Genomic DNA, 13,528 nt, shown 5'->3' on the forward strand with positions numbered 1-13,528 from the left:
ATTTGGTGTCTGTAATCTCACAGTTTTGAAGTCCTATTTTAAGGTTGGGTTAGCACTGAAACGTGAAAGATCCTTTCTGTGTGTGGGATGAGAGGTGCATCAAACATGCAACTATTTACTCTGCTTATGGAGTGTGTGTTGCTCCCATAGTGATGCAGGACAAGAGGAATTTAATCAGGGCAGGCAGGGAGCGGGTGCTCTGTGTAAAGCAGAAAGCACACAGAGGCTACTCTTCGCTACGGTGGGAGCACCACTGCAAGGCTATCCCTGCTGCAGTGGTGTACACTTTGACATCACCCTGTGCTGACCAGAGAGGTTAAGGAGCTGGAAGGGTTACTGGAGGCACGGTGGAGCAGCCTGCATGTGCTGCAGCAGGATCGGTGCCTTCTCTGGCTCCTCCTGGTTTGAGGCCCCTTTCTGATGTTAATGATTCCAGTATTTACCCCTGAAAAAAGCCACAGGATGAAATTAGCTTGTTGAAATGGGAGACTAATCTTGTGGTTTGGTCTTTGTGTTTGCCAGAGACTCCCTCTGAGTCTCCAGGCAAGCTGCTTAGCTCTTCTGTAAAACGAGGATAACATTTAACTCTGTGTATAGGTATTGGCGGAGCTGGATTTTGATTGTGAATAAGCTAGTGGCATAAAACCTGAGTTCTGTGGTTGCAGAAACCACACTTCAAATCCTTGGGGCCCACAATTCATAGCCAGGTGGATGACCTCGTGTATCTTGGCAAAGGGGATTCCTGCCCTTCCTTCCCACCAGCAGTGTGTGTACGTGGTTTGGCAGGCTGCGACCCTGTGGGACGGTTCAATCCCCCCCCCAAAAGGTGAGTTTTGTGCAAGTGATGGGGCTGAGAATCCGTAGGGTTTGAAAAATAGCCTGGTAGGTTTTTTTTTAATGTCAACACATTGGTTGGGAATGTACAGACATGTATTGTTTGTGGTGGAGGGGATCGTAAAGTCAGGGGTTCAAGTGTTTGTGGGAAGGATTGGTTTTGGGATCTGCCTCCAAAGCCAGCCAGATGAGTGGAAGCATATTGCTTTGAGATTGTCATGTTCTGCTTTGAGATTGTCAGATATGAATTGTAGATGTGAGAAGCACTCTACTTGTTTTTTATTATTCAGTAGCCTGTCACTCTGGTGTGTGTTTTGTTAACTTTGGAAAGTGAACCTTTTATTTTTCTCCTGAAAATTCATGTGTTCCCTCCCCTTATTGTATTTCCTTAAGAAAGAAACCATTTTCTTTTGATTTTGGATTTAGCTCTGCTGCTCTGAAGAACAGACCAAGTAGAAAATGGGCTTTATGTCATTACAGTGGCCATTACATTGGCCATAACACTAAGCATTCTGTGATTTGTGCAGCGGCGCAGCAGACACGCTCTGAATTGTTTGTTTATGAGCTCTGTTTTGTTTCTGTGGTTGAGATGGCCTTTTCCTCCCTCTTGTTCAGGCACCGCGGAGCTCCCTCTGGGACTGTTCCTGCAGGTGGAGTGAGATAAGTGAGATACAATTGCTCTTTACTATAGAGTTTATGTAGTTCATTCTCTTTAAGCCTTGCTCTGTAAAATGGCCATAAAGTGTGGGCATAAATTACATTTATTCGCACTTCGGGGTCTTTACGCCATCCTGTCAAAATGTAATAAGTAGGATGTATAATAAATGAGAATCAGGCCCTAAATTTGAAGCGCTGAGATGGCAGAACATCGGAACATTTCGGAAGCAAGGTTTTTCCACCTGTGTACAGCCCCAAATGGGGCTGTGTGTCAGAGGGAAAGCCAAACCTCTGGTCATGGCCCGTGGAGCTTGGCATGCACCATGTTTATCGGGGCAGGCTTCCGTCCCACATACCTTGACCTGCCTCGTGCTTAAATTATTCTGATGGCTTGAATTGTTATAAGATTTTTCCAACACACATCTGGGTTATGTTTAATTGCTGGGAGAAAAAATGGGAGAGTTGGAGAGGGAGCTGGCGTAACTAATTCAGGGAGAAGAACCCTCCAATTTTACAGAAACCACAGCCCAAATTGTAGAGAAGGCTCTTGGATTGAGAGGATTTTTGTTGTGGTTGTAACATACCACGGTTTGAATCTTGTCCAGATGAAAACATTTGGTTTGTACTTCAGTAAATATTGCAGAAAAGCTGCCAGCTAATTCTGAAGAGTAATGGAATAGTGCTTTTGGCAAAGCGCACGCACTTTCCATACTTCTGATTCCAGTCTTCAGTTCCAGATCTGGAGTTTTTAGTGCGTTTTGCTAGTCCAAGACAAAAGTTAATGTAATTTAACAAGAAACAAAACATACAGTAATTTAGTAGGGCAAATTACACATTTGTCAAATAATAATAAAAAAAAATAATGACCTCATTAGTCAAATGAAATGTTTGAAGAAGAGAATAGTTTATTCTGTTAATCAGGCAATTGCTGCTGAGTTCAATTCATCTGTGCATACAGGTTGTGTAAGCATCAGTCGTGCCTGCTGTGAGTAGCAGGCTTGAATTTTGCACGCGCAGATAGTAGCATCTTTCCCAGAAGGCTTCTAAAAGCAGCACTGTGACTTAAAAATCCGTATTTTGCTCTGTACTTATTGTTGTACAAGAATCAAATTGTTGTAGCGGAGGACACAATACATTTGTCAACCTTTCATATCCATTAGGCAACATTTTGTGTATAGTTGCAGTAATTGTTTTTCCTATATAGTTAGATTTTCTTTTGTGTTGCTCTCGCACAATAGGAGGGAAGACAAAAATACTCAAGAGAATTTCAATAATGAAACTGCAGATACTGGCAGAAACAGTTGCCAACAATACTTCAAAACTCATTTTTTAAATAACTGAATATCCTCCCTTTTTAAAATAATAATTCATAGTTCATTGTAACCCTGATGAGTGAATTTAAAGAAGAAAAAGCACCATGGATGATTCTCTCTACATTTCTCATGCACAGTGGTATCCCACCACACTACGGGTGAATCCTGCTCTGACACTGTTGAGAGATGGGTGCTTTGTTAGCTGGCTGAGGTTTTTGCATGGCTTACAGTCCCATGGCAATTTGTTAGGCTTGCGGAGCTGCATCATGCAGGCCAGCTTTGGTGGCTTGGCCTTCCTGGCCTTGGTGGTGGTGCTTTTGTACTTGGCTATGAGATCACAGAATCACAGAACGGCCTGGGTTGGAAGGGACCTCAAGGATCATGAATCTCCAACCCCCCTGCCGGGCAGGGCCACCACCCTCCCCATTTACTAGACCAGGCTGCCCAGGGCCCCATCCAACCTGGCCTTGAACACCTCCGGGGACGGGGCATCCACAACCTCTCTGGGCAGCCCATTCCAGCACCTCACCACTCTCCTGGTAAAGAACTTAACACTGCCTTCTTTGTTAACCAAGGAAAGCTGGGTGGCACGTGTCCAGATAAGGCAGCGGGTGGACAGCACTGTCCGATAGCTATTGCTGATAAATAAACGATGTTCTTCCTGCTTTACTATAGTTGTTGCTATTTAACGTCAGTCCTTCTCCCAGCATCTTCCTGTTCCCATTGCTCCAGCATCCTATGTCACCTGGCAGCTCATCACTCCAGTATTTAAAAGGAGATTATGAAAAGGAGGGGAATGAACTTTTTACTCAGGTAGATAATGACAGGATGAGGGCAAATGGTTTTAAGGTCAAGGAGAGAAGGTTTAGGTTGAATTTTGGGGGAGTTCTTTACAGAGAGAGTGGTGAGGTGCTGGAATAGGCTGCCCAGAGAGGCTGTGGGTGCTCTGTCCCTGGAGGTGTTCAAGACCAGGTTGGATGGAGCCCTGGGCAGTCTGATCTAGTACCAGATCTGGAAGTTGGTGGCCTTGCCTGTGGCAGGGGGGTTGGAACTTGGTGATCCTTGGGGTCCCTTCCAACCCAAGCCATCCTATGATTCTCTAATTCTCTCCTAGCATCTGTGCCACACTCTTATTCTGCTCTGCTGCTCCATGCCCTTTCTTTTGGCTTAATTTTTCTGCCGTGTTTTCTTTTCCCCACCGGTCATATTGCAATGGCTTCAGCCAGTTCTTTGGTGACGGCGTGTGCTTCTAGGCAAATAGGGATGCAAAACAAATCAAGTGTCTTGCAAAAAAGTGCAGTTAGAGACCACGTGCCTAGACATCATCAAGACAAAATGTAAAACGTACAGCTCCTACAGGAGATTGGAAACATACCGTGTTTCATATTTTGTTTAATAACAGAGTGATATATTAAGCTACACGTTCAATAAGAAAAAGTGTGCATAGAAATTTTCCAAATCTTGAGAACTTTTAACATTACTTTGCTGTTACAGTATTTATTAATGGACTTTCATTTCCTTAGTCTGGGATTTTAATCTGAATTGGTTCCCTGATCTGATTCACCACATGGCCCCATAAAAAAAATTACTCTGACCAACCAAGGTGGTGGCACAGGAGTTAAGAACAAGAGCCAGATGGGGTACATGCTCTCCAAGACCAATTTCAATGCCAAGAAAAATGTCTCAGTGGTTCCTTGGAGGAGATTTCTTCTCAACTTATTTTCTAGATCTTTGTTTTCTAGATGACCATCAGGTTTATCCCATTTTCCAGACACCTGTTGATCCGAGTGAGGCTGAGGATTCCTCAGTGTAAAGAGCCGCTCCCTCACTTTCCCCAGGTGCTGAAGTGTTGGCTCCTGGCTCTCCACTTTCATCCATTGCAGTTCTTGTAGTAGCAGCTGCCTGCACAAACTGGAGATTCCCAGCACAGAAGGAGACTTGTAAAATTCAGTGCAGCTGCGGGCTCTCATAACTGTATTGCAGATGTTCTACTGTTTTCTTGGGGATGGAAAGTGAGGAAGTAGGCATTGGATATTTGGAGTTCCAAGACCTGACAAGCACGAACTCCTGAGTATAAATATCCAGAGCACTGGAGCTCCTTTCTTTTGCTCTTTGTTATCAATTAAATTCTTATGTTGCTGTTTAAATTGCCCCACGTAGGCTTTGAGAATCATGCCTTGGTGCTGGGGAAGAGGAGATGGCTATTTGTCTTTTCTCAAGTCTGTGTCTGCAAGGACAAACACTGTTCTTAACTACAGGTGAAGACAGGAGGAATTTACGATGAAGGGTCATATATTTTATTAGACCAACTGGTGGAGATTAAAAAAAAAAAAAAAAACAACTTCTGAGTGCATTCTTTTCCAGATCTCCAGTGCTTGTAGACCTCCGTGGCTACGATAACACTACTTACTGTTGTTTATACAAGTTAGCCACTTTAAACAATGACAGGCATTCCCTGTAGTGATGGGCAATGGCAACTGGTGCACATCCCTGTGCTATCTCAGAGAGGGTGTGGGACAGATAGGACAGGAATATTATTTTAATACAGAAGGTGAGTGATCACCTAGCTATATGGTGATAAAAATAGTGTCAGTATAAAAAGCATGCAAGAAAGCTGAAAGCTTTTAGATTTTTGCAGTGTCTTCCATCCGTAATGATGCTCAAATAGAACACAAATGCCTGAGTGCAGTGTTTTCTTTTTCTTTTTTCTTTTTCCTTTCTTTTCTGTTTAGCTAGTCAACTTTAATAAATGTGTAGGAAGAGCCTGGGGGAGGAGGAGGGGAAGAGGTGACCTGGAGTGAACAGCAGCTTTTCTGAGGTCTCATATTGCAGAGCTCTTAGATCAGTAGAATGAGGACTAGCAGGACTCTGCTGTGTTATTGGACCTTGCTGGTCTGATTTTTCTGCAAATGTATTCTCCAAACAGTCCCAGCTGTCCAAGGAATGCAGTTTAACCATTGTTGTTCATAGTTCTTGATTGGAAAGAATTAAAAAATACCATTCTAGCTGAAGATTTATGTGCTGAGATTGCAACAATTGAATACCAGGAGTTAGGTGAAGTTTCTATCTCCTTCATGGGTTGAGTTAGACCTTTCTAAGCAGAAAGTACACAGTACTGTACTTTATTCTCTACCTTCCCAAAAAGAAATAAAAGAAGAAGAAGAATGAAGATTGCTGCTGTAACAAAACATTTGTGTTGCAGATGATAATTTTTTTTTGCTGGTTGCTGTTGAAAGCAGCTGACCAGAAAGGCTCAGGGAAGTCTAGGAAAGACAATGGAATAGACAGTGTATCTGGTCTCCCATTGAAGTGTCTCAGAAGGGTGCAATTTCTGAGAGTATTTATGTATCTATATATCTAATTATTATTTATATATCTATATATCCAATTTCAGACTGTGTTTGAACCTAATTTTGAGAGGTCCTCACAGGAACTTTTATTGCTGCTGTTTGTTGATGCCTTAGTGCACTGGTAGTGTCAGACCTTGGATCCTGAGTATAAATGATGTACAGCACAAACTTGCAAAGCTGGTAACTTCTGAATCTGTACCACAGACCTGGGGACTTACATGGAAGAAGGACAATTTATTTTTCAGGCAGCACTGCCCCAGTGTGACTGGCTTGTAGTCCTTTAGTTAGTTGCTGCTGAGACTAAAGCTCAGTCCTGTAGAGTCTACCATAGAGGTTGAGAGCAAAGGTCTTTACATGTGATCAATAGCCATGTGACTTTACTGCTACTAGTTTTGCCTTGTGGATAGCAGTGCCCCGTTTCTGTGAATGCCAGGTGTGATCCCATGCTTCCTCTGGAAATAGCCACTCACTGTATGTCCCTCTGCAGCTCTGCCTCTTCCATCCTTCCTTGGGTCTTTCCTCATATTTATTTGAAGTAGATGTTCCAGTGGGTTAATTTCATTAGCAGTTGGCAGTGGCAACACCAACCATTTGAAAGCAAACAAAACACAGAATTGCTGTTTGAAAGGGCTTTAAGCCAAAAGTGTTTGCTAAGGACACATCAGGCAAATAGTCACTGCCTTGTGTTATCTGTAGCCCAGCTGTCTTTTTCCTTTGTCTTCTTTAGTTACGGGGGAATTTGAAGTGATAAGTCCTCATTCTACACTTGTATAGATTTTCTATTTCTTCCCATTCTTAATTAAAAAAAAAAAAAAAGTCTTTCTGGGAGTACTTAGGAGGCTCCTAGGGCGCATGCCCCTCCTAGGAGTGCAAACTGACATCTGGGATAAAAGAAGGTATCTGTTGGTAGTTGATAGTCTTTTATGCATTTTAAAATAGAGCGTAAAGTCACATCATGTGTCCTGTTGCAGTCTGTATGCTTGCACAACATGCATGGAATACATTTTGTGTACAAGGTAGATTTAAATTATCATCCTGTATCATTGTTAGACTTGTGGATCCTTGCTTATTTCTCACTGAATGGGGCGGTGTGTCTTACTCTTGCACAAGGTGTGTTAAGGGAAACGTAAGAAGTAAGAGAGAGGTGGGAGGCAGCATCCTCATGAGGAGCACGCTGGAAATCAAGAGACCTTTGCTGTTTTCTGTCCTGTGCTAGGGATGTGCGAGGCAAATTCAAACTTCTCATCGAGTCAGTTTTTCTCTTTGTGTAAGACAGAACCAGAATATTATAAAGCATTGTGCACAATACTGTAGAGGACTGCAAAGCACTGTAAAGTTTAAACGCTAATATTTTAGTGTAACAATAACCTAAAAGTATTACTGGGGTGCAGATCGCTTTGTAAATGCTCCTTTTTTCTTCTGTTTGGAAAGTCAGTAAACTTCTACTTCATACATTAGGACTTCAGTAAGGAACTTAAACCTGCGCTTGAAATTAAGCATGCACGTTAGTCCTTTTCTGAATACACCTATTAATTAGGATTTGTAGCAAGACTGCTTGTCTAAAGTATGAATAGAATGTGCTTTTTTGAAGGGGGAGAAACCTGCTTTTCAAGCACATATGTATTCTGCTGGTAGAAGCAAATAAATAAATAAAGACTCCAGTTAGTCATGTGCTACTGTGACTTTCCATCTCTGGGTCCCCCTCTATCTTGCTGTGCATAGCATTCAACTACGGTATGATCACTGTGGTTCAGTAAGTGAATGCAGTGATGCTAATGAGCCATTTATTTCTGATGATCAGGTTCTCCAGCCCTGCCCAGCAACATGGTATATTTTGGAAGCTCTCAGGATGATGAGGATGAAGAAGAGGAAGAGGAGGAGACAGAGGACACAAAAACAGCCACAAACAATGCTTCATCATCATGCCAGTCAACCCCCAGGAAAGGAAAGACGCATAAACAAGTTCCAAATGGGCAAGGTAGGTCCTAAATAGTGCTGTTCTCCTGCACTGCCTAGTAAAGAAACTTAAGAACTGCATATGCTTAATCCTTGTCCATCCTTCTGGACCTGAGTGAAAAAGGACGCGGACATAATGGGAAAATTAAATAAGATGTAGTGTTAGAGTCTTCTGTTTTAACCTATTTCTTTCTGACAGTCTGAGCTCTGTGCAGGAACTCTAACCGCAGGGCTGCAGGCACTCTCTGGCTCTTTAGAGACTGATGTTTAATCTAGAACGAATTTATTATATCAAAGTTAGATATAAGCACCTGAGTACCTCGTAAGTGTTATCAATACATGTGAAAGGGGCAACGCTTAATTTCTCAATTACATTTCTCCATTGATTTGATTGATATTGATACCACAGTTACAGTAGGTAGAGGGCCTGCATTTATGCTGTTGGCAATGGAAAGTTTTTCTTAAAGTTATCTCTTCAGTTATTTCTTTGCAGATCAACAAAAACTGCATTCCTCACAAAAACTTTCTGTCACAGTGTCCTCATATCATATCTTGATAAATGGATCAGCATATGTCACAGCATTGCCTGGTGTAAAATGGAAGACCTAAAAGCTATGCTGAGTACTTTCTGAGTGCTTCCATCTCTGGCAAGAGCTATTGTATCATAACAAGTCTGTGCCCTGTTTGCCTGATGTCATTTCAAGATGGATTCTGCGCTTCTTTTTCCCTTCCTCAGTATTAGTTTTACCTTGAAAATCTTTCATTCTGGTGACTGCTTGTTCACCTTCCTTCTTAGCAACAGTACAGAAAGAAAGGTTTTTCTACGGGGTACTTTTTGAGAGATGGTTGTGACCTGTGCCGCCTTTTTCTCCTTCTTTCCTGCTACTCTGTGCTCTGAAGAAGAGATGAATTGATCCCAATTACTTCACTGTGCTGGTCTTCATCTCTGCTTTTCAAAAAGAAATTTTCTGTAAAGGAAGCCCTTGCTATATTAACCAGAATTATTTTTCAGGATGGTATCTGAATCTGATTTTTTATTGCACATTCTACCTCAAATACTGTTTGTGGAGAAGTGGAAGAGGATGTTATACTTAATCATATTTCAGCTGTAGTCTTTAAGCGGGCACTTCAATGTTGTAAAGGCTATTGATCAAAACTTTGCACTTTGGATTGATTTTTAAGTAAAACAAACAAAATAACAGCCACAAACTTCTGCACATAGAAAATGAGGTTGCACGTAACAGAACTGCTGCCTTAGAGTTTTAAATGTGATATATCATTACAAAAGCAGCTGATCAGGTTCCTTGAGAATGTCCCAGATGGCAGCCACTTTGAAATTAGCTCAGAACCAGAGACACCTGAAATCTTAATTGGGGGTAAGTAAAGGCAAACTTAATGAGCCATCTAATGGATTCATAATCTTTATCAATATAGATCAGACTGAGCATAAGTGAAGCTGCTATTTTAATAGATGTACAAAAGACCTTTATAAAATACATAGGAGACAATATGTGAGATGTTTTGACAAAGGTGATGAAACAGGAATTCCCAGAGAAGGCAGCTGCTCCTGCTTCTTCGTCATTGTCATTTCCTTTTTTCTTTTTTTTCATTCTTCTTCTTCTTCTTTTTATTTTTTAATTAAAATCTCCTTACCCAGGGGTGTTCCCATTTTTCAGTGTCTGTTATTTTGGTTGACAGCCAATAGTATTTTTGTTTCCAGTGAATAAAGTAGGTTCTGGTTTGTGTGTGTCTCTTTTAAATGAGACCACACACAGATGCAGACCAGGGACGGGTGTACCAAATGAACTTAATCTAGCGTGAGAGTCTATTTTTAATGAATTAAAGTCTTTTGTTTTTAATGTACAATGTGTAGTTAAGTACTTCGGACCTGAAAACGCTAAGGATTTGCTATGACATGCAACAACAAAGGTTCACAGCTTGATTAATGTCATTAGACAGTGTCAAATGATTGAATTCTACTAAACCGGGGCCAGAACAACTTTCCTGGGTGAAGTCATTTGTCAGTATCCTCTTCTGACACCAATAGAGGATGTTACTAGGGTTACACACCAGACTAGCCCGTTAAGCCACCTTTTGGACAGCTAACTAAATCGAAATTGCCAATGTGTGAGTAAGAAGCCAGTATAACACATGGCATAGCTTGCTGCACAAGTTTGAGTCATTAGCTGAACTAATCTGTCACTTTCCAAGCTTCTTATTTAGATTTATTTCAAGAATCAGATTGTTACCTGTGCTGTTTCTTCCTCCTTTCTTAGTACTTCTAATGTGGTGTATGTGTATCTAACCACTAAAAAGCAGAGTGAAATTCTTGGCAAGATAAGTTTTTGACCACTACGCACACGGTCATCTGGAAAAGGAATATGTAGCAACACGCAAGACTTCTTTCATGCAATATCTTAGTGCAAGCAATGATAGCATTGCAGTTAAACTGTTTCCTAAGATATTACTGCAGTTGCCACAAGGGAAATTGCTAGAGCTGCACCCTTAAAAATTGGTTTCATGTCATTGCCAAACTTCAACCGATTAGGCCAGGTCTGACATTTGTGAAGACAAGTTAGCAGCAGATAAAGGCTTGGATGTCATTGCTGGTGGTTTTTGCCTTGGTTAGAAGCTAGTATTAGTTCTGGGAAGACCTCTCTCATGCTGTGAGTTGCTTTACACCTAGCTGTTGGCTTCCTCTTGTCACAACTGTCCTTTTCACCTTTCTTAAAACTACAGTAAGCATTTCTGAATAAGACAAGGAGAAGACATTGGCTAAAAACATTCAGTTTATGTTCTCTTGTAATGTAAAATGTATGTTTATTGCTTACTTTTAGATTGTTAGATGTCATAGATTAATTCAGGTCAGAGAAGACCCCAGGAGGTCATCTAGTCTGACCTTGTACATTAAATACCATCAGTAACTGTTCGTCAAATTCAGCAATAATGTTAACAAAGGTTTGTGCCTTTATTTGTATGTGTCTTCTGGGGAGGAGGAGAATGTTTTAGAAGCTTTCTAAAACTCAGCGTGCAATTTTGGTCCTAAGCAGAATGATTTTAATTGAGTTAGGATTTCTAGCAGGGTTAAAATGGTGAAAGGCCAGAAAGCAATCAGCTGAATCACTTGGTTTTCATATAGCTGCAGACTTCAAAAGACTAGTTTCTCAGCTATGAAACCATATGAGCATTTAATTGGAAGAGAGAAATCCATCTTGCTGTTTCAGTATATTGAAGTGATATTAGAAGAGCTTTATGGAAAGCATGTCAAGGATGCATGTCTTTTTAAAGCACGTAGTTCCCTTTTAACTTAAAACCTCCTATGTTTGTGGTGAATTCCAAAATCAACACATGGAAAATTAGGAATGATGTGGTGCATATTGCAGCAGATAAAGCAGAAGTACCAATGATTGTTGTAGTTGCCTCCCTGTTACCGACCCTCTTGAGCGTGGGTGTTAGAAACCCCTGTAATACCTTGTATTTAGAGCCAAGACACCCAGTCACAGGATGCCTGTATGCTGCTCAGATGTTAATTCCCAGCTTGCCTTTTGTACCCATCTCAAAGAACCGTCAGTCCATCTGAGACTAGCTCACAGTTTTGTATGCTAGGAATTTGGTGGAAGAACCCAGGCAGCTGCACTGGCTTAATGTATTTTTTCTTCAGTATGGCTGCCAGGTGTGGGGAGAAATTTCTCAACCGCAGCCTGGATAACAGGGCATCTTGCCAGCATGGAGGAGAAGGTGGGAAGTCATTGATCTATTAGAAAATTAATCTCCTGCTAACTAACCTGCAGGGAAAGCAGGTTCTCAGCAAATGAGCTACGCTTCAGTTCCCTGGGGTTGGGGGTACCATGGCTGAGCTACATCTCCCTGCAGCTCAGAGGAAATTCCAAGTGTAGGTAAGAGGGTAGATGTGGCTCCCTAGGACTTTAAAACTAGTTCTCTGAATTCCTTATGACTAAATAAATCCTACTTTGATTTCACTCTGTGGCACAGCAGAAGGTTCCCCCCCCAGGCTCCTGAAGGAAAATGTTTGCAGGTGCCAAGTGTTTTGTTAGGCAGTCTGGGAAGTGGAGCTGGAAGATATGCTTTAGGGATTTGTTGGGTTATCAGTCCCATCAAAAGAGCAAAAGGGATAGGCATTGCTCCACTTGAAAGGAGTAGGAAGGGCTTATGGACTAGAGATGGGCCTCAGAAGGAGCAACAGAGCGACGTCTGCAGGTCCAGTTGAGTAGACAACTTTGAAGTTATCTGCAAAAGGTTACAGGTCCTAAAATAAAAATCCTTAAGTAAGTTGATGGCAGGATTTGGTACTTCTGGCAGCAGTAACGAATTTCAAAGGTCGAGAGAAGTATGCATTTGTGCCAGCTTACTGGCTCCTCTGTCCTGGGGGAGGCCTCTGGTTGGGGGTTCTTCACCGGAGGGTGGTCAGGCCCGGGAACAGGCTGTCCAGGGCAGTGGTCATAGCCCAAAGCTGGTTGTCCTTGTGGGTCTCCTCCTCAGGAGGTATCCTATGATATTTTGATTCTATTATTTAAATTCCACTTATACTTAGGAAAACAGAGTTAGTCATCATTATCTGTAAGCAGACTTCTTTGTAAGTGAGTCTTGTTTATCCAGAGCAAGTGAGATTTTAGTGTGTCAGAAGGCCAACTGTGTCAAAAGCGATTACTAATCTGTGGTGTGTTTTGTTACTGGTCTGCGTGCCTTTTGCCAGAAATGAGCAGGGGGGAAAACTGTAAAGATGCCTTTTTTCTTCTGGCTCAGATTTCAAAACAGATCTGGCAGCAGTGCACAGTAAGCAGGCATCACCAGAAATATTATACTCCGCTTTAGTGCTGTCTTCCTCGCTTACCAAAAATGCTGGAGAATGTTTCAGTTCTCAATTTGCAATGGATAATTTAGCAGAGTAATTTCCTTACGTGTGTAATAGCAAAGATGATGCTGGAAAAAGCACGGCTACTTTTTTTCTTATTTCAGGATATACTTCAGTGCACTGTTTGTACATCTTTGGCGTAAGTGGTAGATCTTTTACATACATTATTGTTTAAAAAAAACCACACGCACACACATAAAAACCCAACCAACCAAAAAAAAAACCCTACATTCGATATTTGTAGGTGGGTACATGAGGCAGAGTCTTAGACTCTTCAGCACAATTACTCCCAAGGAGGTAAACACTTGGAAGAAAAATATTCTCTGCATCCAGCTAAAATGCAGAATGAGAAAATTTCAGGCGCAGTGCTACAATAGTTAATGGGTAGGCAATTATTTTGATGATTTACTGCCTTTTGTTGAAATACCATGGAACCAGTAATTGTTGCAATAAACATTTTGCACATTTAATTTTTCTGCAAAAATATGTAACATGAAAATTACCCGTTTTGCAGTAATTTACATATTTAAAAATGCAAATCAGAC

General features: G+C 41.5%; 1 protein-coding gene across 3 annotated transcripts in view; it reads left to right on the top strand.

Annotated features, from left to right (window-relative positions):
* JARID2 (jumonji and AT-rich interaction domain containing 2) overlaps nucleotides 1–13,528 on the top strand; it is a 206,418-nt gene that overhangs the window by 149,975 nt on the left and 42,915 nt on the right. For all 3 annotated transcript variants that reach the window (XM_046924133.1, NM_001012862.2, XM_046924134.1), the window contains exon 5: nucleotides 7,956–8,132. In XM_046924133.1, coding sequence (XP_046780089.1) covers nucleotides 7,979–8,132 — 154 coding nt within the window. In that variant the 5' untranslated portion in view covers nucleotides 7,956–7,978. The remainder of the gene's footprint in view (nucleotides 1–7,955; nucleotides 8,133–13,528) is intronic.

Source organism: Gallus gallus, chromosome 2, assembly GCF_016699485.2.
Source record: "Gallus gallus isolate bGalGal1 chromosome 2, bGalGal1.mat.broiler.GRCg7b, whole genome shotgun sequence".
NCBI lineage: Eukaryota > Metazoa > Chordata > Aves > Galliformes > Phasianidae > Gallus > Gallus gallus.